This window comes from Alexandromys fortis, unplaced genomic scaffold (assembly GCF_014885135.2).
Source record: "Alexandromys fortis isolate MF-2015 unplaced genomic scaffold, M_Fortis_MF-2015_v1.1 scaffold_56, whole genome shotgun sequence".
Classification (NCBI taxonomy): Eukaryota; Metazoa; Chordata; class Mammalia; order Rodentia; family Cricetidae; genus Alexandromys; species Alexandromys fortis.
This window is the reverse complement of record NW_026067935.1, coordinates 7457253-7483167: the sequence shown is the minus strand read 5'-3', so window position 1 is coordinate 7483167 and position 25915 is coordinate 7457253. Positions and strand designations below refer to the sequence as shown.

General features: G+C 48.5%; 1 protein-coding gene across 3 annotated transcripts in view; it reads left to right on the top strand.

The window, feature by feature from the left end:
- Positions 1-25915, top strand: part of Cfap251 (cilia and flagella associated protein 251) — a 90468-nt gene that overhangs the window by 50431 nt on the left and 14122 nt on the right. For all 3 annotated transcript variants that reach the window (XM_050146607.1, XM_050146606.1, XM_050146605.1), the window contains 5 exons: positions 1594-1778; positions 8414-8528; positions 9376-9539; positions 14424-14514; positions 14695-14838. In XM_050146607.1, coding sequence (XP_050002564.1) covers positions 1594-1778; positions 8414-8528; positions 9376-9539; positions 14424-14514; positions 14695-14838 — 699 coding nt within the window. The remainder of the gene's footprint in view (positions 1-1593; positions 1779-8413; positions 8529-9375; positions 9540-14423; positions 14515-14694; positions 14839-25915) is intronic.

Genomic DNA, 25915 nt, shown 5'->3' with positions numbered 1-25915 from the left:
CCACCTTGTGCAAACCCCGCCTGCAGCATGCTGGGAAAATAGCTATGGTGAAGCATCACAGACTTCTCCATGTTGGCACCTCTGAAGCAATAGCTCCCATGGCTCATGTCCTGAAGCGGAGGTGGGCAGAGGGAGGGTGTGTCCCACACAGGATAGAAGATGCAGCCGCTTTCACTCCCCAGCGAGTGCTGGGAAAACTGACACCAATACCTCCTCAGCATCCAGGGGTCAGGCTGTGACTTTCACGGGAAAGCAGTAGGAAGGGGACGGGGCAGACACAGTTGGGCACCCTTATTTGCTTTCCATTGCTGTGATAAAACTCTGAGCAAGAGCCGGGCGGTGGTGGCGCACGCCTTTAATCCCAGCACTCGGGAGGCAGAGGCAGGCGGATCTCTGTGAGTTCGAGTCCAGTCTGGTCTACAGAGCTAGTTCCAGGACAGGCTCCAAAGCCACAGAGAAACCCTGTCTCTAAAAACTAAAAAAAAAAAAAAAAACAAAAAAAACAAAACAAAACTCTGAGCAAAACCAGCTCGGGGAAGAAAAGAGTTTATAGCTCACAGTCCCTCATTCAGGGAAACTGAGGCAGGAACTGAAGCCGAGACCATGGAGGAATGCTGTTTACTGGCTTGCTCAGCTACTTTCTCATACAGCCCAGGCCTACTGGCCCGTGGTCATGGCCTCAGGCCAATCTGATGGAGGCAGTTCCTCAAGTGAGGGTCCCTCTCCCCAGGTGAGACTATTTTGTATCAAGTTGACAAAAACTAACCAGAGCAGCAGGGACAGTGGGTGATCTTATCAGGTCAACCCTTACCAACTGGGCAAACCACTACCTGCCCCTGCTTCCGTTGTCCCGCCTGGCCCTCCTTCCCCCTCCTTTCTCCAGGCCTTCCTTGCTTCTCTTTACTTCATCTGGACCACCTGTGGCCAGTAGGAGCTGTATGGTAATCAGGGACCATTGAGTGCTGAGATTTAGGCTTGAGTTAGTTCCTAAGATAACGAAAAGGGACATGGCAGAGGTTCAGGGTTGGGCTCCTTTGGCTGAGACTTAAGTTTTCGCTCCACCACTTCTTGGCTGTGCGTTCCTGGACAGGCCACGCCGAATACCTGTGACTCATAGCCTGCTCATGGGGTCTGTGTGCGAAGAGACACAGCACTGCAGATCTTTGGGGGGGCCACAGGTGTGATGGTGCAGGGTGTTGAGTCACCTTGCTTGCTGGGAGTTGCTTGGTGAAGGCAGCATGCTGTGTGGAGTCTGGGAACTTCCCTTAGAGACCCAGCCAGTTACCATGCAGGTCAACACCCAAGGCTTGAAGTGCCTCAGCCAGCTGGATAAGCGGTTCTCAACCTGGGGGTTGCGACCCTTTGCGGGGGGCACGTCAACGGCCCTTTCACAGGGGTCTAAGTCCATCCGAAAACACAGGTTTTTTCATTGTGATTCGTAACAGTAGTAGCAAAATTATAGCTATGAGGTAGCAACGAGGATAATTTGATAGTTGGGGGTCAGCACAACATGGTGGGCTGTTTTAAGGGGTCTCAATGTTAGGAAGATGAGGACCACTGAGGTGGGTCTTCATGAACTCCTGTTCTCCGCAGATAGAGTACAATCTCATGAAGAGCTACAAAGACCACCTGGTAGTCCTGGACATCCACCGGACCGACCAGGGGACCTACCCCACCTGCATGATCTGGTACCCGCCGCTCACCAAGGAGCTCTTCCTGCTCATCTGCAACAGCTGCTACAAAGTGAAGCTTTTCAACTCCACCACGAAGATGTGCAGGTGCGCACCGGGGCAGCTGCTGATGGGCCCGCCACCCCCATGACTCAGCCCGCTGATGTGCCCGCCATCCCTATTACCCCCATTGCTCAGCCTCCCCCTCCCCCCACTGGTAACAGTTCATCCCTTCCCCTTCTCAAAGGGATAACCTAAGTCAGGTTTGCCCAAAAGCAAAAGCACACAATGGGGCCATACCTGAATAAGGATGCCAGTGTGCATCCTTGCTTTAAGCCAGGTACTGGGGAGGTAGGGGACCTGGAGCTTGATGCCCGTGTGTCTCTCTGAAGGACACAGCCCTGGAATCCAGAAGTCACTGATGTTACAAAATCAGCCATCCTTTTCCACACAGGAAAGAAACCAAACCTAAACCAAAGCCAACCATTTAACAAGACATGCCAGTTGTTTGGTTTTGTTGTTGTTGTTTTGATTTTATCTTGAGAGAGGGTCTCACTCTGTAGTCCTGGCCTCTGCCTCCTGAGTCCTGGGATCACGGGGATGCACTACCATGCCCAGTGTGTTTGATTCTTCTCCCGCTGCTTCTCAGAGGTGTTTTGTCCAGCTGATTGCGTTCATTTGTTCATTCCTTACACAGGCCAGGTAGTGTTCCTGGTGGTGAACAAAGCCCCATTGTGGGGTGGACAACACAGTAGTGAGTAGGTAGCCGTGGTAGCTCTGCACATAAAGACTGGAGAGACAGACGTCCTGAGGCAGTTCCTGGGGACAGAAAGGCTGCTGTCTTCAAAGAGTACAGGGAGGGGGGTCTTAGTGAGGGAGGAATAAATTGGGATGTAGGACATTTGGGGAGAGCCCACAGCTGGGATCTGCAGGAACAAGGTGTTTGGGGTCTGAGAAGTTCTTTGAAAGTGGCTTGGTTGGAGTGGAATTGGGGAAGGGTGAGTGGAGAGGGTGGGGAGGGCAACCCGCAGGGCTGCTTGCCTCTAGCGTCCACCCCAGGGCCGGGCTGTGGGAGCAGCAAGGGGAGGAGGCTGTTCTGTGGAGATGATAATGGCCTGGAGTGACGGAGAAGGGTCGGACGCTGGCTGCATCTGGGGACAAGGCCAACAGTGTTTGCTGAGAGCAAAAGGTGAGTGAGAGCAAGCATAGGCTTTCCTACATACCTTGAAGACCGAGGCCCACATAGCCAGGAAAATGGAATTGACCTCAAATGGGTGGAGGCACAGACAGGGAAGGATAGATCTGAGGTCACTAAATTCCACGTTTGGACAAGGCAAGTTCTAGATCCCACTCCGTGCGACAGCACCCGAGTTATGCTCTTGATCTGGGTGGAAGCTGGCTGGGGTCAAGAGCAGAGGGTGTTAAAGCTATGGGAAGGAGGCTGCGGAAAGGTGGATGGGGGTTGCAGACCACACCCAGGGCACCCACAGCTGCATTTTCCTCCCTGCAGAGGTGTCCTTCTGTTGGGTGTGGTCATAGATTCTGCAAGACCTGCGGGTCCCAGATTTCCCTCATCTTGGACACGGACCTTGCGTGCTGTCCCTGCAGCAGGGTCACTGTCTTCAGTTTCCCAGAGCCTTGCAAAGTGCTGTCCCTCTGGGGTTTGGAGAGGCTTCGTAATTTCTGGACAGTTAGGCAGGCAGGTTGGTCAAGACTCAACCCTTGGCTCTTGCTCTAACTTGGCCCTCTGCAAGGGACTGCACAGAGGGTTAGACCCTATGGGGAGGGAGCTTCTCTGCTGGGGATTAGATGCCAATGGATACAGCTGGAAGGCGCTGAGGCAGAAGGAATGGTTGGTGGGGGAGCCAGCAGCAGCAGCAATGTGCCCAGGCCGCAGGAGGAAGAGCAGAGTTTTAATTGGTTGGTTGGGGTACTGGAATTAGAGGCATGATCCATCATGGCTGGCCATGCTCGTGTACCCTGAAGTGTATCTCAGATGAGATTTCCAAAGCTCCCCTCCACCCCAGGCTCTCTTCCTCTTTGGTTTGGTTTTGTGGGTTTTTGCTTGCTTTTGTTTTCACTTTGAGACACTGTCTCATTCTGCAGCCCAGGCTGACTTTAAACTTACAGTAAGCCTCCTGCCTCAACCTCTCAAGTGCAGGGATTACAAGCATGAACCGTTCCTCCTGCCTACTTCACCCTAACCAAGAACAGTTCTTTCCCAGATGGTGGGAGGAAAAATGACAGAGCCCTTACATCTTATGTCAGGAAGTGAAATCTGGCACAGTGTTTAAAATACTTGAGAAAATGGGTGAAGAGCTTCAGGGTGCTCTTCATGTTCCCTCTTTAACGGACGCACACTTCTGAGCGAAGAACATCCCTGGAAATGCCTAGTCAGTCCTAGAAACCGAATTCAAGGTAGGAGACAGCATGCCTCAGGCTGGTAGCTCCTGCTAACAGTTAATCACCAGTGGAGACAGAGGTGGGGGGATGTGTGTGGTGAGTGTGGTTTATGTTGTGGTGTGTATATGTGTGTGGTGTGTGTTCATGTTTCTGTCTATTGATCATCCATCTGAAGTTAGCTCAAAGCATTGCTTAAGAAAATAGTATGCTGGGCTGGAGGGATGGCTCAGTGGTTAAGAGCCCTGGGTTCAATTCCCAGCATTCACATGTCTGTACCTCCAATTCCAGGGGAGCTGACACAGACATACATGTAGGCAAAACACCAGTGCACTTAAAACAAAAATAAATAAATTGATGTGGGAGGTCCTTCTGTATATGTGTTGCTTTTATTTGTTAATGAATAAAGAAACTGCTTTGGCCTGTGATAGGGCTGAATAGAGCTAGGTGGGAAAACTAAACTGAATGCTTGGAGAAAGGAGGCAGAGTCAGGAGATGCCATGTATCTGCCAGAGGCGAAAGATGCAAGCTGCCAGCTAGAACCTTGCCAGTAGGCCATGAGCCTCATGGTAAAATATAAAATAATGGAAATGGGTTAATTCTATATGTAAGAGCTAGCTAGCAATATACTTAAGTGATTGGCCAAGCTGTGATTTAGTTAATATAGTTTCTGTGTGGTTATTTCAAGTCTGGGTAGCTGGGAACCGAACAAGCAGCCTCCTACTCCACTAAATAATTTAAATAAGATAAATCTATTAAAAAGAAGAAAATAGTGTATACGGCAGGAGGAAATGGCTCCTCAGGTAAAAAGTACTTGCCACATGAGGCCAAGTGTGAAAAATTGACCCCTCAAAGTTGTCCACATGGCATGTGTGAACCGACCACCCCTGTCATACACACACATTAACAAAAAAAAAAAATTAAAAACAGAAAATAGCCATCACTTCTCAGCCTCTTGGCTAACCTCAACCTTAGCAAGGTTGGAAGTCAAGTTCATAAAGCATTTAAATGAAGGGCACATTAAATGTATAACCACCTCTTCTTTCCTTGTGTAAGGCATCTCTTGAGTTAGAAAAATACTAAGTCTGGTGGCCACAGTTCAACTGGGGAAGGATTGTCTTCTCGTGAGGATCAGAAAAAGAATTTTAAAATGCATTTTAGGTGTTTGAAAGGCTATGGCAAGGCAGCTCGCAGAAGACCACTAACCGCGGGGGCAGATGCTCAGCAGCCTCTCTCGATGAGGCAGACGAAAGCAAGACATCCTTTTTTACAAATGGGATTAGTGAAGATAAAAGTGATGGATGTTGCGGTTCCTTGGCAAGAGCGCGGGGAAGCAGGCCTGCTCGTCCAACCGCTGGTGGGGGTGTAAACTGGCGTAACCTCCGGGGAAAGCAATCTGTCACCCTCTGTTAAATTTTATACCCTCTGACGTCTAGGAATGGAGCCCGGAGAAGTGCCCTGTGCTAGGCCAAGACGTAAGTAAAAGGATCTCTTGTATGGAAATATGTTTTGAAATGGAAACATTCAAATGTCCGTTAACAGGGCGTTAGTTAAGTGATGTCTTGTCAGTCCACCAGAACACAAAGTCGCTTTCAGCTAACTGTCTACACAGTAACATGGCAACGTCTCCAGGATGCAGTAAGAGAGAAAGCAAATTTCCAAATAAGCGTGGATAGTATAATTCTCTCTTCCTACGAAATCTGTGTACGTAAATTTGAGTGCGTCACAGGGACCAAACAATGGCCCATGTCTTTCTTGGGACAGAAGTCAGCATTGTAGGATGCGGATGTTCTATTGTATGAATGTCTGAAGGCTTGAACTTTCTTTTTTACAATGAACATGAAATGTCTTTCAATCCGAATGAAGAGATACGGGTTTTGCAGAATACGGGCAGACAGGTTGACTGTCACTGACAGTTACATGCCTGTGTCAGGAACTGTTCTGAGCGCTTTTTTTTTTTTTTTTTTTTTTTTTTGTATCCACTGGCTAAGTTGTGCAATTCAAGAAGCTGCTGTCACACCCAAAGGGTAACTGGTTCCTGGGCTGGCAGTTTGGCTCTGTTTGTAGAATGCTTGCTTACCATGTACAAAGTTCTGCGTTCTCTACCTCGTGCCTAATAAGCCAGGGATGCATACCTGGAGTGCCAGCACTCGGGAGTGAAGGCAGGAGGGCCAGAAATTCAAAGCTGTATCCTCAGCTACATAGTGAGTCTGAGGCCACCCTAGACCACATGAAAAAGCAGAGCAAAACCAAAGAGCACACTTTCGTTCCCATCGGTAGCCACTTCCCGGCCCTGCATCGCTATGTCCCTGGAAACCACTGACCTGCTTCTGTCTTCTGAACTTGTCTCTTCTGCACATGTGGATATAATTTCATGTTATAGAGTCACACAGCATGTGACCTTCTGTGTCTGCCTTCTTTCACTTAATATGGTCTTGAGACTCACCCACTTGGGGCCGCGAACTAGTGCTTTGTTGTTCTGGCTGAGGGTTGGCCCTTCCTGCCCACCCAAGCGTCTGCGGATGGCGCTAGGCGTTTGCATTGTTTCCATTTTGTAGTGGTCCTGAGCACTAGGGTATAGGGTCCGGTGTACACAGACCTGCATAATTTCTTGAATGACCCTATGATTGGAGTTTCCACAGCTCCTACTCCCCACAACTTCCCCCAACCAGGGACAAAGGTCCCCGTCTTCTCATACCCTGTCCCTGGGCTTTTACCCCTGTTCCCCTGCCTCTGCCGACTTGCCAGCATGTGGTAAGGCCTCAGGAAAAGGCATGAGCTGTTATGTTGTCTACCTGGTGGGCATTGTGGTGTTTCAAAGTGCTGAGTCTCTCACAGCCCAGAGCAGAAAGTTCACCGTGAAAACTGCTCCTGCCACTGTGTCCCCTTGCTGTGTCTCCTGTCCCCTTCCCATCACCGTCTGTGCCTCTTAGATCCATGTCCCCTGCCTTTACCTTCTTCCTGAGTCCCATTCTTCCACTACAGGCTGTTCTCTCTGCCTCGGATCCATCATTCTGAGCACAGTCAGCTGCCCCACTAGGAATACTTCGCCCCAGACCCTTTGGCTCCATGGCATCTCAAACAGCTCCCTGTCTTCTGTCCCTGCCGGTCCGTGGCCTCAGTAGCAGGGGCTAGACCATGCACGTTTCTGCATCCCGACTACCTCACACCAGGCGTGAGGAGGTACTCAAGGCTGGCGTGGTAGGATCAGTTCTCTTTTATCCAGCACCTGCAGCCTGCAATGGGACCTCACCTTAGAGCAGGCTCATGTTTGGGGAAGCAGCTGGAGTTGGGGTAATCCAAGCTGAGTACCATGGGTGGCGTGTACCTGCAATTCTAGCTCGGCAGGAGGCTGAGGCAGAAGATGCTCTTGAACCCAGGGGTTTGAAGCCAGCCTGAGCAAAATATCAAGAGCTTAAAAAAAAAAAAGTGGATACAGAGAGAGAGACGAGTAGATAAATACTGCCACTGCCAAGCCCGAGGGCCTGAGTTCAGTTCTCGGGACGGAAGGAAAGGAGGGCCCCTCCCAGAAGCTCTGCACCCTACTGCACATGGCACAGAGTCGTAATAGATTATAAAGTCGAGCTAAAGAGGCATGACCAGAGTCACTACAACTTGGTGCAACGATGGATCTGGTGACCAGTGTCATTTAAGGATGTCTGGAACAGAGGGTGGTGTCTCACTCCAGTCTGTGGGCCTGTCGGGTGTCTGCTTGCATCCTGCCAAATGTGCCATTTCCTCACAGGCCTTTCTCTTGTTAGTTGTTCAATACTGTCCCTTAGGACATAGTGTCAGGAGGGAAAGTCCACACCGCAGCCACGGGGAGCTTCCCCCACAGGCAGCTCCCCTCAAGCCCACTACAACATTTGCCGTTGGGAGCCAATGCCCCTTCTTTACAGCAGTCGCTGGCAGCACTTGAATGAGAGGTTCTTACGTAGAGATTAGCTGAGTGACAAGACAGGAAATCCACAATCACAAATACTTAAGGACTCCAGTGCAGAGGTGTGTGCCTGTAACCCCAGCATTCAGGAGACTGAAGCAAGGATTCTAAAATTCTAGGCCAGCCTGGACTACATAGCAAGACTCTGTGTCTCAAAAAAAAAAAAAAAAAAAAAAAAAAAAAAAAAAAAAAAAAAAANCTGCTTGGGTGACCAAAAGCCTGAAACTAGATAGCCCAGGGACCTAGGGAAAAAAAAAAAAAAAAAAAAAAAAAAAAAAGCAACAACAACATCAACAAAAACCCCAAACCCTAGAGAACACACCACAACACAAGTATGGTAGTACTGATTATAGTCTTAAATATACATTGAAGTTTATGGAGTTTGCACTTTTTCCCTATACAGAAAGACACTTCTTGGACCAGCTTATGGGTCTCCTGTTGAGCACACACAGGTGCTCCCCGTTAGATCCACGTTAGAGCTGCAGAAGCGTTACCTGGTGTTCATCAACAAAGACAAGGTAGGCTTCCCTTCTCTGTCCCTGCAAGACATCTGTGCAATGATCTAAAGACCTTGAGATCCAGGGCCCCCAAGACAGCCAATCAGGAAAGGTGCTCACTGCCTCATCTGGGGACCCACGTTTGAGCCCTGGAACCTAGTGAGAGGAGAGACTACCTTGGGAAGGTTGTTCTTTACTTCCAAACAGGCACTGTGGCTCAAATGTCCTTTCCCAAAGAAATAATCTTAATAATACAACAGATGATAAAGACCTTAGATGGGTCCTTAGTTCTGCTGCAGAGAATTACTTCCATATGGGTCATTGGCCATACTGAAAATTACCACGGATTAGTGAGAATGGCTTCTGGGAGGCATTTCTTTCTTTTTACTTTAATTTTTTTGGTGTGTGTGTGTGTGTGTGCATGCACGTGTTTGCACATGCACACACCTACAAGCACGCTCGTGAACATGTGCCACAGTATGTCAAAGGATACCTTTCAGGAGTCTGTTCTCTCCTTCCACCGTGTGGGTCCTGGAGGTAGAAGCCAGTCAGGCCTGGCAATAAGTGCTTTTACCCACTGTGTTTCTCCCAGGCTCCCAGATGTTTTCAAATAGAGTTCTCAGAGTTTCCCAGGGAAAACTCATAGGCTTCCAAATTACACTTTTCTTTCTTTTTATTGACCTGGGACAATCTAATTTACACGGCAGATACACCAATCATTTGTGCCTAGTCGTATGTTGACTCTGACAGATGGCTCCAGATGTGTGCATGCATAGCAGAAACATCTGGAGGGGAAGCCTGGGTATGTCAGGCTAGCTTGAGACTTGGGTACTCGAGTCTGAACACCTAATTACACTTGCCTCCCTAGGTCGGACTCCAGATCTTACCAGTTGACGGCAACCCACACAAAACATGTGCTATCGTTTGCCACCCAAGTGGGGTGGCTGGAATGGCCCTTTCCTACGACGGTCGCTATGCCTTCACATCCGGAGGCCAAGATTGCTCAGTGGTTCAGTGGGAAATCAACTTAAGGTATGTGAGGGGACATACCCTGGCCCCATAAGGGTATTTTAAAAATGTATTTGTGTGTGTTTGTGTGCATGTTAGTATGCACTTCTGCATGTGAGTGCTTGAGAAGACCAGAAGAGGGCACTGGGTCTCCTGGACTTGGAGTTCATGCAGTTGTGAGCCACCCACATGAGTGCAAGCGCTTTTAACTGCTGAGCCGTTGCTCCAGCCCTTGGACCCCTTCTTTTCATTCAGATGCGGCAGGCAGCTACAGAGTGCCTGCCACATGCCCATTCTGTGCTAGGACAAAAGGGTACCTGGTTCTCAGGATGCTTCCTGGTGACATTATGTGCAGATCAAAGGCTGCTGTGCAGCCTCACGGACCATTCGTTAAATTTCCAGCTTGAATGGTGAAAATGCCCCAGGCTCTGCCTGGCTCCCTGAAGTTTCCCAGTATCCGTACATTCTCACGCTGGACAGAGAGACCAAGGCTAAGACTCCAAAGTGGGCATTGCAGAAACAGTAAGGGTGAATTAAGAATCTGCTCCTCCCTGCCCTGAAAGGAGACCTGCTCGCCTAAAGTGGGGCTGGAAAATACTAGACTTGTACATCAGAGTAAGAATATAGCTATTTTAAGGTGGAGTCTCGGCTCTAGAATCCGGGCAGTTTTCTTCATAGCGCTAATCCTTTGATTCTGCCTGTGAAGTGGGACTAACAGCTTTTATAGAGTCCTGTATGGACCGGACAGGTTTACATAGGTGATGCAGTAACCAATATGTAAAATGCGGCATCCTTCCTTTCTTCTCTTCCTGAAAAGGGCATTTGTGTTTCAGATGGGACAGGCACTTAAGGTGACCCTCTCATCCATCTAAATGCAGTGATCTGAACCAGGGCAGAGCCAAGGAGTGGGCAGCCAGATCATGTCTCTGATGACCCTGTCCACGCGGGCTTCAGAGGCAGACAGCAGAGGTCCCTTCCTTCCTCAAAAGGCTGCCTGATCCATGGCTCCCAGTAACGTCTGCCTTTGCCATCTGCCAAGCACTCGTCTTTCCCTTTATGGCAGATGTTAACGCTTTCCTTCGTACCCTGAACTTGAGTGAGAATAGCTGGCGAAATCTGCTCTGGCGCCATGATGCCTTCAGACTGCAGTTGCAGCTCTGCCTTCTGCCTCTGCCATCCCGGGTGAGCTGATCCAGGAAGCTGGGGGACTTGGAAACTGGAGGTGAGCTAGCTCTCCATCCAGAAGCACTTCCCCAGCAGTCCCAATGTGTCACCCACTTGCCACCTGCAGTCCTTGGGGCCAGTGTCCTGCTGGAGGGAGATGAAGTCTCCCCATTTTGATTTTTGGCCTCAGTCAAAGTGGGATCCAGTAGGGATTTCCAATAGCGTTCCTATGCTTGGCCAGAATCCAGGCTTCTGAGAATTTCCATTTAATCTGTTGTAGGGACAAAGGATCATTATAAACTAATTAGCACTTTATTGCTGCTTCTGGTGACTTAATATGTTCAGCATTTCACTAATGGAAAGAAATGTAAAAGCCCCAAACAAGTAAACAATACAATTCTCTACCAGGGCCCAGGCTGCAGCTCAGCTGGTAGCGTGTGTGTCTAGCATCCACGAGGGCCCAGGCTACAGCTCAGCTGGTAGCACGCATGAAGTCTTTAGCTTCATTCCCAGTATCAAATAGATACATGCATGTGCTGGCTACTTTTATATCAGCTTGACAAAAGCTAAAGTCATCTGAGAGGAGGAGACCCCAACTGAGAAAATGCCTCCACAAGGTCCGGCTGTGGGCAAGCCAGGAGAGCATTTTCTCAGCGATTGATATGGGAGGGTCCAGCCCACTGTGGTTGTGGTTGATGATCCTGATTTTTTTTTAGGCTTTTTTTTTTTTTTTGACAGGGTTTCTCTGTGTAGCACTGGCTGCCCTTGGACTCACTCTGTAGACCAGGCTGGCTTCGAACTCACAGGGATCTGTCTCTCGAATGTGAGACTAAAAACATGTGCCACCACTGCCTGGCTATTCTGGGTCCTATAAGAAAGCAGACTGAGCAAGCCATGGAGAGCAAGCCAGTGAGCAACATTCTTCTGCACCAGCTCCTGCCTCCAGGTTCCTGCCCTGCTTGAGTTCCTGTACTAATTTCCTTTGATGACTGGTGATACAAGAAGTGTTAAGCCACCAGACAGTGGTGGTGCACACCTTTAATCCCAGCACTTGGGAAGCAGAGGCAGGTGGATCTCTATGAGTTCAAGGCCAGTCTGGTCTACAGAGCAAGTTCCAGGACAGCCAGCCAGGACTGTTAAACAGAGAAACCCTGTCTCAAAAAAACAAACAAACAAACAAAGTTCAGTCAAATAAAGCTTTTTTCCCCAAATAGCTTTGGTCGCTGTGTTTTATTACAGCAATAGTAACCCTAAGACAACCCATCATGGTGGCACAAGCTGATCATGCCAGCACTCGGGAGGTGAAGGCAGTAGAACCAGAATACCAAGATCATCCTCCACTTTGTAGTGAGTTGAGAAACCCTCTCTGCAAAGCTTTTGGTTTTGTACTGGATTTACTGATGAGAGAGTTATAGAGTGAAGTGGGGTGGAAAGACCTTCCACCTCCTACTCAAGTACAAGCAGAGACGTGGGTTCAAATTCCAGCTTGGTCAGACGAAGCAGCCAGCACAGGACAATAATCCTAGTACTCAGGAAGTAGTGGCAGGAGGTCAGCAGTTCAAGGTCATCCTCAGCTACATAGTGAGGTCAAGGCAAATGTGGGGTACACAAAACATAAAACGCAAACAACAACAACCAGAATAATGTAGACTTTAACTCCTCCAAGCCCCAGCTCTTCCGTTGGTGGAAAGGGTACCATTCACGCCCCTGTTGGGGAGCATCTCTCTGGTGCTTGCCTGATGTCACTCTTGATTTCTCTAGCTTCGCCCCTTTGCCTAGAAGCAACCATGCTATTCCTGAATACAAGATATGTTCAATAGATCCTATTTCCCAGGACCAGAGCGTTGGCTTAGCAGTTAAAAGCATTTATTGTTTTTGCAAAGAACGGGTTTCAATTCCAAGCACCCACCCACATAGAGGCTCACCGCTTCCTTAGGCCCCAGGCATGCATGTGGTGCACACACATACACGCAGGCAAAGCACTCATACATACAAAATAAAATAAATCTAAAAAAATAAATAAAATGCCACTTTCTATGTCCCAGTGATCTCTCTCCCTTTCTCTCTCTCTCTCTCTCTCTCTCTCTCTCTCTCTCTCTCTCTCTCTCTCTCTGATTGAGACCTCAATTTAGGCACAAGGAGGCTTTTGGGAAGGCAACCGGAATCCTATGTGGCTGCCTGGCCGCAGAGTGGGCCTGCAGAACAGCCACCCACTCATGGCTCTTAGCCTTCTTCCTGCCCAGCTCTGCCCTCCGTGCCCCTCTGCAGCTTCCTCAGATTGGAGCCCTTGCCACAGAGAGAATGAGCCCCTTTCTTTGTTCTGCTTAGAGAAATTTGGTCCCTCTAGGGTCACCAGATGGTGGCAGGAGCAGGGTGCATGTGCACAATGCTAATGACAGAGCCCAGAAAATCAGGCTGCCCGAGGGGGCCCAGTGCATTTGCATCCCTACCCTTGGGGTTCCTGGTGGTAACAGGGCCCCCTGTCACTTCTGGTCCTGATAACCTGCTCTAGGCAGCTTGTCTGAAAGTGACCTTGTTACCCTTGGAATCAGGAGCAGCCTCGGGGCCACAGAGAAGGAATGACTAGCTGATCACCTGCCTTCATAGCCTCTTGTCAGAGCCAAGAAGTGGGGTGAGGCCTGGGCCCTGCAGGAGAGGACCTCAGGCACATGTGGAGAACCATGTGTCGGGCCCTCCCTTGGACCCAGCAGCAGGGCAGAGGACATTTTGTGGTTCTTATGAAAAGGGCAAGGACATGCCAGTGATCGTCTGTCCTTGGCACAGACAGAACTGCGCTCTGGGCTTGGCCCTCTCCTGACTGCTTTGCACAGTCCTCTTGACTTCATCTTACCGCCATCCTGGAGACAAGTGTCGCTCTTATCCCCACTTAACTTCCAAGGGGTCTATTGATGGCTCAAGGGATGGAATGGTACTCGAGGAAAAAAAAAGGGCCTGCAGCAAATCCTTCACGTGTGTTTACTTAATTCTTATGGCAGCCTGCATGACCCTTCCCATTTCACAGATGTGGAAACTGAGCAGAGGTGGGTATTTCTCATGGCCACAAGCTTGCCGGTGGCACAGTCAGGCTCTTGTGCACGCCCCTCTGACTCCAGTTCTGAATTCTTCAGTTCTCCACTGTAGGTCTTCACTGAAGTAGGCTCTAATTCACTGGACTAGTGGAAATCCAGTGAGTGGCTTTTTTTTTTTTAAACAGTGACTTTAGATTGTTTGCCTTTTGAGCGAGGAAAAGTCGGTTGGTCTCATGCAAAAGTAGGTTTTCTTCCCATTCAAAGGGCCTATTTTCGGAGAACCTGACCCTGCGCTGGAGAGCAGAGGGTTATTTTTATCCACTTGGCATGGGTCCCCGTGATCTCCCGGGCTTTTCTGAGAGCAATTAGGCCTGGCAGTGCACCTGAAGAGCACCCCGTCCTTTTGGTGCTGATCGGGCACGATCGGCTCAAGAGGTTTTGAGGTTCAGACTGGAGCCTCCCCCAGCCCCCAGGAGAGATGGGGTCCCCAAAGATAGCAGACAAATTGCCAGGCACCTGCCCTGTCATCAGAACAAGCATGTCACCATAATTAAGGTGGGTGCCCTGTACGGCTGCGTTCCACACTTGAAATTGAATTTCTGTTGCAGGCTTCATTGCTGAGGGACAGAGACCCAGCAGAGGCCACCATCTGTGCGACTGCTCCATGACTTCATGCATGGGTACTTCCTAATGATGATGTTTCTTATTGTTCCAGTGCCCTGGAGGCGGCCGTTTCTCTTGGGGGCGAAGACTTGACCCCATTCTACAGTCTGGTGCCTGGTGGCAGAGAAGGAAAATTCTACAGGGTAATTGTCATCAAACACTTCCTGGGGACATCTAGTCAAGGCAGACATTAGAGACTAACCCTCTATGCTTTTCCGTAAAGCCCCCTCCTCCCTACTAAGCTTAGAATACGCTTTCTAGAAAACACCCCCTGTCTGGATGTATCTGAGGGCCGCGTGCCGTTTCTGTTTGGTTCCGCGCAGGAGCTGGAGGACTACTTCTACTATTCGCAGATTCGCAGCCAAGGCATCGACACGATGGAGACCAGGCAGGTGTCGGAACATATCTGCCTGTCGGAGCTCCCATTTGTCATGAGAGCCATCGGCTTTTACCCATCAGAGGAGAAGGTAGGTACAGGCACACAAGCCCAGCACTAGGATGGGCTATTTATATCAGGTGCCTCCGGGAGCAGTCGCTGCAGGCCAGCCTAGAAACGTGCCAGATGAGCTGGGTGACTGGGGGTGAAGAGGTGGCCATATCCCAGGGAGAATTTTCATGGATGTGTGCTATTACATGCAGTGGGGCCTCCTAAGCCTGTGTGCCCACATCCCCCCCCCTTTTTTTTTTCCCTTTGAGACAGGATCTCTGTGTAGCTCTGGTTGTCCTGAAACTCACTCTATAGACCAGGCTGGCCTCGAACTCAGAGATCCACCTGCCTCTGCCTCCCAAGTGCTGGGATTAAAGGCATGCACCACCATACCCAGCCTGCAAACCCTTCTTTGCACAACTCTGGGTATATTAGTGTATAAAATAGATAGACAAATCAAACATTTGCTGATAATAAATGAAGAGGGAATTTTGTGGTTTCCATACAGTTTTACCATTTGTTGAAGACAAAACAATTTTGCATACTAGTGAGATGGTTGTGCTCATTTCTTCTTACATAAAGAATTGAATCTTACCCGGGCAGTGGTGGTGCACACCTTTAATCCCAGCACTCGGGAGGCAGAGGCAGGCGGGTCTCTGTGAGTTCGAGGCCAGCCTGGTCTACAGAGCTAGTTCCAGGACAGGCTCCAAAGCTACAGAGAAACCCTGTCTCGAAAAACCAAAAAAAAAAAAAAAAAAAAAATTGAATCTTAGCTAAATGTCCAATGCTGCGAGATGAAGAGTACCTTCAGTGCTTTTCAGAGGCGGCTGAGATTTGATTTTATAGTCATTAATTACTGCTTCACACAAATGCATGATGCCAAAAAACATAGGATGTATTTAGGGTCATTTAGGAATTGTTGGAAAGTCTAATTCCAAATCAAATTTTATTTAGTGATTTTTTTTTCATTTCATTTATTTATTTATTTATTATGTATACAATATTCTGTCAGCATGTATGCCTGAAGACCAGAAGAGGGCACCAGACCTCATTACAGATGGTTGTGAGCCACCATGTGGTTGCTAGGAATTGAACTCAGGACCTCTGGAAGAGCAGGCAATGCTCTTAACCTCTGAGCCATCTTTCCAGCCCTTTAGTGATTTTATATAAAATAATAAAATAAAACTTGAGTTAGCAACTCAAACAGCAATTCTTAAATCAAGCGTTTTGGGTTAAGGGTCTAGCTCATCAACAGAGCTCTTGCCTGGCATACCTGAGGCCCTAGGTTCAATCCCCAGGACAGGGGACAAAAAAAAAAAAAATCAAACTTCTACTGGAGTCTATTCCGAATATATTGTAATACTCACATCCTAGCAGCAATGGTAGGGAAATAGGAAAAGTCTTTGTTTTCTGTAGTCATGTGATCGTAGTTCTGCAGGAAAGACACTGCGGCCTGCAGTAGTGGATGGCCCTGGATCCCAGCTGTGGTGTTTCGTGGCACGATGGCATTCGTGGCAAATATACACGTGTATGCTCAGAACCAAGGCTGCAGAGGAAGTGCTGCCATGCGTCCCTCGGGCTGATTGCATGCTTGCCTTAGAGCACATTTTCAGTTGCGTCTGCAGAAACCATCCATTGCTGCCAAGCTTGTTGCAGCCCCTCCCTGGCGTTCATTGCATGACCCCATGTGATGGTTGCAACCTGTAATTTTTATAAAGATGTATTTATTTTTATTTAATATGTATGGGTGTTTTGCCTGCATGTATGTTTGTGTACCGTGTGTGTACTGGAGCCCTTGCAGGCTAAAAGAGGGTGCTAGATCCCCTGGAATTGGAGTTACAGACAATTGTGAGCCACCATGTGGGTGCTGGGAACCAGACCTGGGTCCTCTGGAAGAGCTGCCAGTGTTCTGACCACTGAGTAGCCTCTCCAGCCCTAAACCTGCACTCAAGCCGAGAGCTGGAGGGTGAACTGATGAGCAGAGCTGGGCATGTGAGGCTAGTCTATCTCTGCCCTCCCTGGGCAAAGACTAGAATCCTGGGCTTCAGCGGGATGGTGTGTTCAAGGCAGCGAGCTCATGGCCAGGCCTGCAGAGAGGGCTCGGGTTGTGTTGTCCTCTGTGCGGTTGCTGTTAACTTAGTGTATGTTCTTGGGGCAACTCTGGAAGCTGTGCGGATGCTGGTCCTGACTCTAGCTCAGACATCAGTCTGACCACATGGCAGAAATCCCCAAATACCGGCAACTCCAGACAGGGTCAAGGAGCCCATGTGTGTTCCTCACATGAACTGCTCTAAATATAACTTAGAGGATTCCCTTTCTGAGCTGCAATGTGAGACATCCTCACTACAGAAGATCTGGGAATGAAAGGGTTACGTAGAGTCCTGCCACCCAGACTGACAGTCACCACTATTCTCCTGGCACTTACGCATTTACACAGTGAACGGTGCCACACTGAATATATTTGACTGTCTGTGTCCACATATAGTACAATATGTCATAGGCACTTTCCCTTTGGTTAGAAATTCTCTAGAAAAAAATATGTTCTTTTTAAGATACTTATTTTGCAGCTGGACGGTGGTGGCACATGTTTTTAATTCCAGTACTCAGGAGGCAGAGGCAGGAGGATCTCTATGAGTTTGAGGCCAGCCTGGTCTACAGAGTGAGTTCTAGGACTGGCTCCATGGCTACTGGGAAACCCTGTGTTGAAACAAACAAACAGAAAGATACTTATTTTGAGTTTGTGTGTGGTATATGCATGTGGGGGTATGGGGGTATTGTTCTATCTGCACTTGTCCTTTTTAAAAAATATATTTATTTATTTTGGTTTTCTTAAAAACAGGATTTCTCTGTGTAGCTTTGGCTGTCCTGGAACTCTCTCTGTAGACCAGGCTGGACTCAAACTCAAATAGACCCACTGCCTCTGCCTCCTAAGAGCTGGGATTAAGGTGTGTGCCACCACTGCCCAGCTTAAAATCTTATTTTGTTGGAGGTATGTACATACCATGATACATGCGTGGAGGCCGGAGGACACCTTCATGGAGTCTGTTCTCCCATGTGTTCTGGGGATTGAACTCAAGTTGCCAGGTTTGTGTTGTCGAGTGGCAATTACTCCCCCCTCCCCCTGAGACAGGGTTTCTCTCTGTGTGTAACCCTGGCTGTCTTGAAATTAACTCTGTAGAGACTAGACCGGCCTCCAACTCACAGAGACCCGCCTGCCTCTGCCTCCCAAGTGCTAGGATTAAGGAGTGCACCACCACCGCCTGGCAAGTGGCAATTCTTTTTATGCTTCAAGCCATCTCCCCAACCGTGTTTATTTATTTATTTCTATTTTATTTATTTTGTGAACGGGTCTCTCACTGTGGCTGGAGCTCACTTTTCTGGCTAGATTGACTGGCCAGTGAGCTCCCAGCATGCACCTGTGTCTGCACTGCCCACCGCTGGAGTATCAGGTGCCGCTGCTGCACCTGGCTCTACTTAGGTCCTGGGATCTGAACTCGGGTCTTCATCCTTACTTACTTACACATTTGCCTAGTGTGTGTGAGGTCTTGAGCTAATACAACACACACATTAAAAAATTAATTTCAGGGCTGGAGAGATGGTTCAGTGGTTAAGAACACTGACTGCTTTTCCAAAGGACCCAGATTCAATGTTCAGCACCCACATGGCAGCTGAGAACCATCTGAAATGTTAGTTCCAAGAGATCTGATGTTCTCTTCTGGCCCCTGTGGACACTGCACACAGATGGTGCACAGACTACATTCCTAAAAATAAATAAAACCTTGAACAAGTTAAAAAATAAAAATAAATATTTGTGTAACTTTTTAAAATATACAAGACAGGACTATGGGCTAAGGATGCTATTGTGTGGTTGAATCCTTGCCTACCATGCACCAATCCCTGGCTTTAACCCCCAGCACCATATAACCTGGCTGTGGTAGCTTGTACCTGTAATCCCAGCACTTGGGATGTGGAAGCAGGAGCTTCAAAGGTTCAAGGTAAACCTCAAGTACATAGCAAATTTGAGGCTAGCCTGTCTCAAAAACCAAAACAACAAAAAACTCAAAGTTATTAGAGACAATCACTTAATATTTTGGTGAATTCTTTTCTATTGTTTATTTGTGATATAGTCATTTCTGTATTTTTAAACAAAGAATTGGCATTCTGTGATATAAATATGTACATCTCTGTACATCAGCATTAGACTGCATATACATATGTAGTTTAGTGAGGGTATCTTTACGTGTATAGCATCAGCATACAAGTTTCTATTGTTTTGTGAGCTTGGTTGTAAAAATTCCTCAGTGGAAATTCCATGCCTTTAAGAGGCGTGATCTAGCTGACTCCTCTCCCAGCTGACAGAAGTTGGGGCTGTCTGGAACATTTGGCTGTAGAGACCCAGTGAGCATCTCTGTGTGTGTCTTGTAGACTGTGGTCCGCCCTCATCCCTGCCTGTGCCTCTGACTGTGATCCATCCTCACCCCTGCCTGTGCCTGTGCCTCAGGCTGTGGTCCATCTTCACCCCTGCCTGTGCCTCTGACTGTGGTCTGTCCTCACCCCTGCATGTGCCTGTGCCTCTGACTGTGGTCCGTCCTCACCCCTGCATGTGCCTGTGCCTCTGACTGTGGTCCGTCCTCACCCCTGCCTGTGCCTAGGAGACCACAAGCCTAGATACTGAGAAGAGCTTCCTTTCTGGAGCCTTGGTCACCCCTTGGTAAGAGTGGGCCTGACCTCATCACTGTCCAGGAGCACATACTGCCCAGGCTGCCAGGCCTGGCCACCCCCCCCCCCTTGCTAGAGTCTGAGACAGTTTCTGTTCATGTTCACTGTAAGGACTGGAGCAGGATAGAGTGGTTCCCAACTGAGATTCTGCTTAGGCCCTGGGGTGTAGTTCAGTGATGGAGTTCTTGCCTAGCATGTGGGTTCCATCCCCAGCTCTGTGTGGGACAATGGTGGCAGCCGCATCCTGGGATTACTGTAAGGATTTTGTGGATAACTAGCTGTTAGCTCAGTCCATGGGGCACGGTAAGTGTATGAAAAGCATCCCGTGTCTTTCCATCCTCCTAAACGATTCCAGGCTCTGAGATTCAAGGTCTCCCTCCCTTTTATGTTCAGAGAATAGAACCTGGGATTGACACATGCTAAAGCCAGCACGCTAACACTGAGCTTTCTCTCCAGCCCTCAAAGGTTCAAGGCCATCCTCAGCTATGAGGCTAGTCCTAGGCTATCCTGAGCTACATAACACTCTGCCTCAAAAAAACCCAAATGAGAAAACATCTCCTTGGGCTGGAGGCGCAGCTCAGTGGTGTGGGTCTCGCCTGGCCGGGGTCCAGATTCCACCCCAGCACCACCCCACTGTGCACACCAACGCCTTTGCTCTTGGAGATGGCTGAGGATCCCGTGATCCAGATGTGCCCCACACCAGTGTGCAGGCTCCGTTAGCTGATGCACTCGCTACCCAGATGTTTCTGATATGTTGTTCTCATGTCGGATTTATAGTGGTTTTAAAGATTTTTTAAAAAGATTTGGAAAGAACCTGTTTAGGGCTTTTACGTTTCTAAACCTGGCTCTTGCTGGAGTTCATGGCACACTGCTTCCTACGTAACTGTGCCCCTACCCCACCCACCAACCCCAATTCCCTGAGAAGTTGTGTGGAAAAGTTGGCCTAGCCAGCTTGGGCACACACAAGACTCAGGTGCAAAGCCAAACCAGCCCCTCCCCTCTCCACCCCAAGGCTCGGCAGTATTCATGGTTTTCTTACATCACCATAGCCACCTCTGGACTTGAAGTCAATGCAGTAAGCTGAAGACAAATTTCCCAAGAATACAACCTCCCCCCAAAGAGTTTCTAGCCCCCCTTTTGTCTACAGAAGGCGCACGTGCAGTGAGCACACCTCACCGGCAGTCTCCCGTGCCTGCTGCTCGCTCCCTGCCCTCCTGCAGCCCCCTTTCCATTTTGCTGACACAGCACCGTTTAATGTGGGCTGGGTTTTGTGGCGAATTAACATCAGTGCAACCTCTTTGTTCCATAAATTTAAGGCTAATCCTGGTAGAAACATATGTGCCCCCAGCAAGCGCCCCAATAGCAGGCACTCAGCAAATGTTAATTGAATGAATGAGTAAATGAGCAAATGGCGCTCAGTGGCCTCATTCAGCAGCAAAGACGGAGGGAAGAGCAGAATCCCTGGTGTTAGTGCTGGATCTCAGAACAAGTACCAAGTTCCCTAACTGCCGGGCAGATTCGGGAGTGGTAGCCTTGTACAGGGCATTTAGGGAGGAAATAAGTGATTGCTTGACCTCTCAGCTGTGTGTGCATTTGTGTGTGAGTGTCTGTGTGTGCCTGTATCTGTGTGTGTGCGTGTGTGCATGTGTGCGTGTGTGTGTGTGTGTGCGCACACACACACACACACACGCCATGGTGTATCTGTGGAAGTCAGAGGACAACTTGCTGGAGTTGGTTCTCTCCTTCTACCATGTGGGTCCAAGGAACTGAACCCAGGTTATCAGTCTTGGTGGCAAGCACCATGAACTACTAAGCAATCTCATCAGCCCCAACACATTATATTTTAAGAACGTATCCCGACTGGGTGTGGTGGGGCACGTCTTTAATCCCAGCACTTGAGAAGCAAAGGCAGGAGGATCTCTGCAAGCTTGAGGCCAGTCTGGTCTACGATAATTAATTAATTAGTTAATTAATTTTTAAAAAATTGGAATAATTATAATGACCAATGATGGGAGATAGGATCAACAAAATAAGGCAGGCCTATACTCTGGAGCTGCTAAGAAGTGAAATTGCTGTGTGGGCTCGGTGGAGCGCCTTGGACGGCATGCAGAAAGCCCTGGTTCCCAGTGCCCGCACAGCATAGAATCACATGCATTCCTATAACCCCAGCATGCAGGAGGATAAGAAAGAAATCTAGTGTTGACCTCAGTTATGTAGGCTGAGGCCAGTCTGGGATACATCTTAAACTCTGTCTTGAGGGAGAGCAAGAGCGAGGGTAGGGGCTCTAGATTCTTCGATCACTGCTTGTCATCCCAACTACTCAGGAGGTTGGGGCAGGAGAATGATAAGTTTAAGGCCTGTCTGGGCAATTTAGTGAGGTCCTGTCTCAAAATGAACTTTCTGGTGTTTCAGTGGTAGAACATTTATCTAGCATATATGAAGGCCCTGAGTTCAATTCCCAATTGAATCATCACAATTACCTTATTTATTACTTGTATATTCATGTGCCTAATCTGAAGGAACAGCTTCCAAGCCATTTCTGGGGGCTGCAAGTTGGGGGGTTAACTCTTCCTGCTTTTTATAGCGTTCAGTCTGAGGTCAACTGGGACCTCTGAGATCAACTGAAAGCAGACTGTGGTCTGTCTCCTCCAGAGGACCCAGGCCCCCCCAGTCTCTGCACTCCACATCACCGCAGGCCCCATGCTCCTATCTTCCTTGCTTTGCACACAAACATGAAGCCCACTCCCTCAAGAGAGCTTTCTTGAAATCGCCAGAAAGGGTCACGCTTAACCTGATTCCACAGCTATTTACCTCAGGCTGCATGTGACCACCCACCGTGGGACTCCCTGGCCGGTCTCCATCCCACCCGGCTCTCACCTTCTACCCCCTGTCCTGGGCTCTTCTCAGCCTCCATCTCCAGAGTCTATCTGTGAGAAGACGGCTTGCTTACCCGCCGTCCTCTCCCCACACAGACAGCGTGGCTGTGAAGAGGGAGGGGCTAATACATCTGTTTTTATGCATGTTTTCCTCACCAGCCAGCATATAGTTAGTATTGCTTTTGTATTCAGAACAAAAACCCAGGAGATGAACACACAGGATTCTCTGAGCGCCTTGTGTGCTAATCTGTTAGAACCGGTCCCAGCTGGGGTAGAAACCGCAGCCAATGGTGCAAGCTCACCCATATGGAAGGGGGAAACTTGAGAAAGCGATCACGCACAGAACTTTTCCTCCTCTGATTAAGCCCCCACCACACTTAGTATGTTGGGCCCTGCTCTGAAAAGTAAACATCAGGTTGTTTCCATCCTAAAGTTAAGAGAGATGTTCTAGGGGAAGCCTGACTGGCCAACGGGGCGGGGCCTAGAGAAGGACGTCACCCAGCAAGCATTTAAATAAATAAATCCCAGAATCCCTGAGAGCCTCTGGATAAAGCAGGTGATGGCACTGTAAGGCCAAGTGCAAGGCAGATGGGGGTCTTCCCTCTTGCCCTCTCTGCATGTATCTAGCATCTTGAAGGACGCCCTGTGGGGTTTGGTCCTCTCAGTGGCCTCAGGAAGCATGCAGGCCCTTGCTTTTTATGGGTGGTAAAAGTGAGGCTTGGAACAGGAAGGAAACTTGTGTTGCCACTCTGCTTCTGAGGGCAGAGCCAGACTTTGAACCACGCAGGCTGAGCCCTGACTCTGTGTTCTGTGTTGACACATGTGCCCTGGTACAAAGACGAAAAGAAATCCCGGAATGTTGCCGGAGTTCTGGGGATTTTTGTTTGTTTGTTTCTGTGTGAGGCCATCACTTGACTGCTGAAGCACACCCTGCCCAGGGCATGTGCCTTTTCTTATATCCCCTCTGCTGGAAGCTTCCACAGCAAGCATGCATCCATCTCTACTAGCTTTGTGGCTATGAAAGACTGGATGGAGCATAGTGATGGTGGGAAAAATATATTTTCTAAAATGCCAGTGTTCTAGAATTGAACAGTTGTGTTGCTTGCTTTTGCTATGGCTCCACCTTATTGAAAGGTTTACTGTAACATAACACACGCCATACAATGCACCTGCTTTCTGTGTGCGGTTCAGTGATTTGGGGGTTCTTTACAGAGATGTGCAATCATCAACCCTGTGCAACCCCAGGATATTATCATCCCCCAAAGAAACCCTACACCCTTATCAGCCACTTTCTGCCCCTCCTCCCCCAGCCCTGGCAACTGCCGATCTGTCTTCCGTCTGTGCACACTTGTCTATTCTTGATTGCATAAAAATAGATCATACAGTATGTGATATGCCTCAGTGCACCCATAAAAATAGATCATACAGTATGTGATATGCCTCACTTAGTGCACTCAGCCTGATGCGTTCAAGATTCATTCAGAATGTAGCATGCATCAGACCTTCATTCTTGTTCTTTTAAGATTTAATTTTTTTGTTGGAGACAGGGTCTCACTATGTAGCCCTGGCTGTCCTGGAGTTCACTCTGTAGACCAGGCTGGCCTCAAACTCACAGAGATCCACCTGCCTCTGCCTCCACAGTGCTGAGATTAAAGGCGCATGTCACCATGCCTGGCTAATTTTTTATGTTTGATATATGTGTATGTGCTTTGCCTGCATGCCCTCAGAGACAAGAGGTGGGGATCACATCCCCTGGAACTGGAGTTTTAAATGATTGTAAGTGTTTTAGATGTGGGCGCTGGGAACTGAACCTGGATCTTCTGCAAGAGCAAGAAATATTCTTAACTGCTGAGCAATCCTCTAACCACTTATTATTGTTGTTGTTATTGTTATTATTATTATTAGTTTGTTTTTTGAGACATGTTTTTATTGTTATTATTATTATTAGTTTGTTTTTTGAGACATGTTTTTCTCTATGTAGTCCTGGAACTTGTTCTGCAGATCAGGCTGACCTTGAACTCAGACAGCTACCTGCCTCTGCCTCCCCAGTGCTGGGATTAAAGTTGCGTGCCCCTACTGCCTGGCTTTTTATTGTTTTTTAGTTACTTGTGTGTCTCTGTGTGGGTTTGTGCACATGAATGCAGTTGGTTATAGAGCCCAGAAGAAGGCATTCTGTCCTCTTAAAAAGTAGCAACTACTTTTTACTGCTGAGCCTTCTCTTCAGCTTCTTTGATGATAGTGGTGATGGTGATGATGGTGGTGGTGGTGATGGTGCTGATGGTGGTGGTGATGATGGTGATGATGGTGGTATTGATGATGGTGATGATGGTGGTGGTGATGGTGAGGATGGTGATGGTGGTTCTTTTTTTTAATTCCTTGGATTTATTTGTTTTATTTACCCAAATGACTATTTTGTCTGCATGTATATATGTGCACCATGTGCATGCCTGGAGCTTACAGAGGCCCGAAGAGGAGTTAAATCCACTGAAACTAGAATTACGGATAACTATGAGCCACTATATCAGTTATCAGTGCTAGAACCCACACCCTCTGCAAGAGCAGTCAGTCAGTGCTCCTAAAAGCTGAGCCGTCCTTCTTCTTCTTCTTCTTCTTCTTCTTCTTCTTCTTCTTCTTCTTCTTCTTCTTCTTCTTCTTCTTCTTCTTCTTCTTCTTCTTCTTCTTTTTTAAATTTTCGAGACAGGGTTTCTCCGTAGCTTTTGGTTCCTGTCCTGGCACTAGCTCTTGTAGACCAGGCTGGCCTCGAACTCACAAAGATCCGCCTGCCTCTGCCTCCCGAGTGCTGGGATTAAAGGCGTGCGCCACCGCCGCCCGGCGTGTCTTTCTGACCCCCCCCCCTTTATTCCTTTTATTGCTGAATAATATTCTCTTCAGCCCTGTAGCTTTGCCACGTTTGTCTGTCTGTACACGATTTGCTGGCGTTTGGGTTGTCCCCGCTTGCGCTGTTAGGAGTGGCGCTGTCATGAAGGCCGGAGCATTTTCAGCCACATTCCTGTGTGCATAGCTTCCTATTTCTCCCATGCTTGTACCAAGGAGTGGAACTGCCTTGTCAGGTAGGAGTCTTGTATCTGCCTGTCAGAGTGTTGCATTAAGAGCGGCGGCAGGGCTGCGTCCCCGGCACCCGGCCGCCTATGCCCGAAATAATTACACGGAAACTGTATTCTATTAGACACTGCCTGGCCCAGCTAGTTCCAGCTTCTTATTGGCTAGCTCTTACATATTGTTCTAACCCATTTCTAATATTCTATGTAGCCCACGAGCTGGCTTACCAGGGAGGATCTTAACCTGCGTCTGTCTGGAGCAGGAGAATCATGGCGACTCCTCTACTAAGCTTCTTTCTCCCAGAATTCTGTTCTGTTTACTCCACCCACCTAAGGGTTGGCCTATCAAGGGGCCTAGGCAGTTTCTTTATTAATAAGAAATCACTCCCACATCATCAGAGGAATTTCTATCCCTGTTATATCACTACTGGAACCAGCACGCATCTAGGTGCCTCAGAGTGTC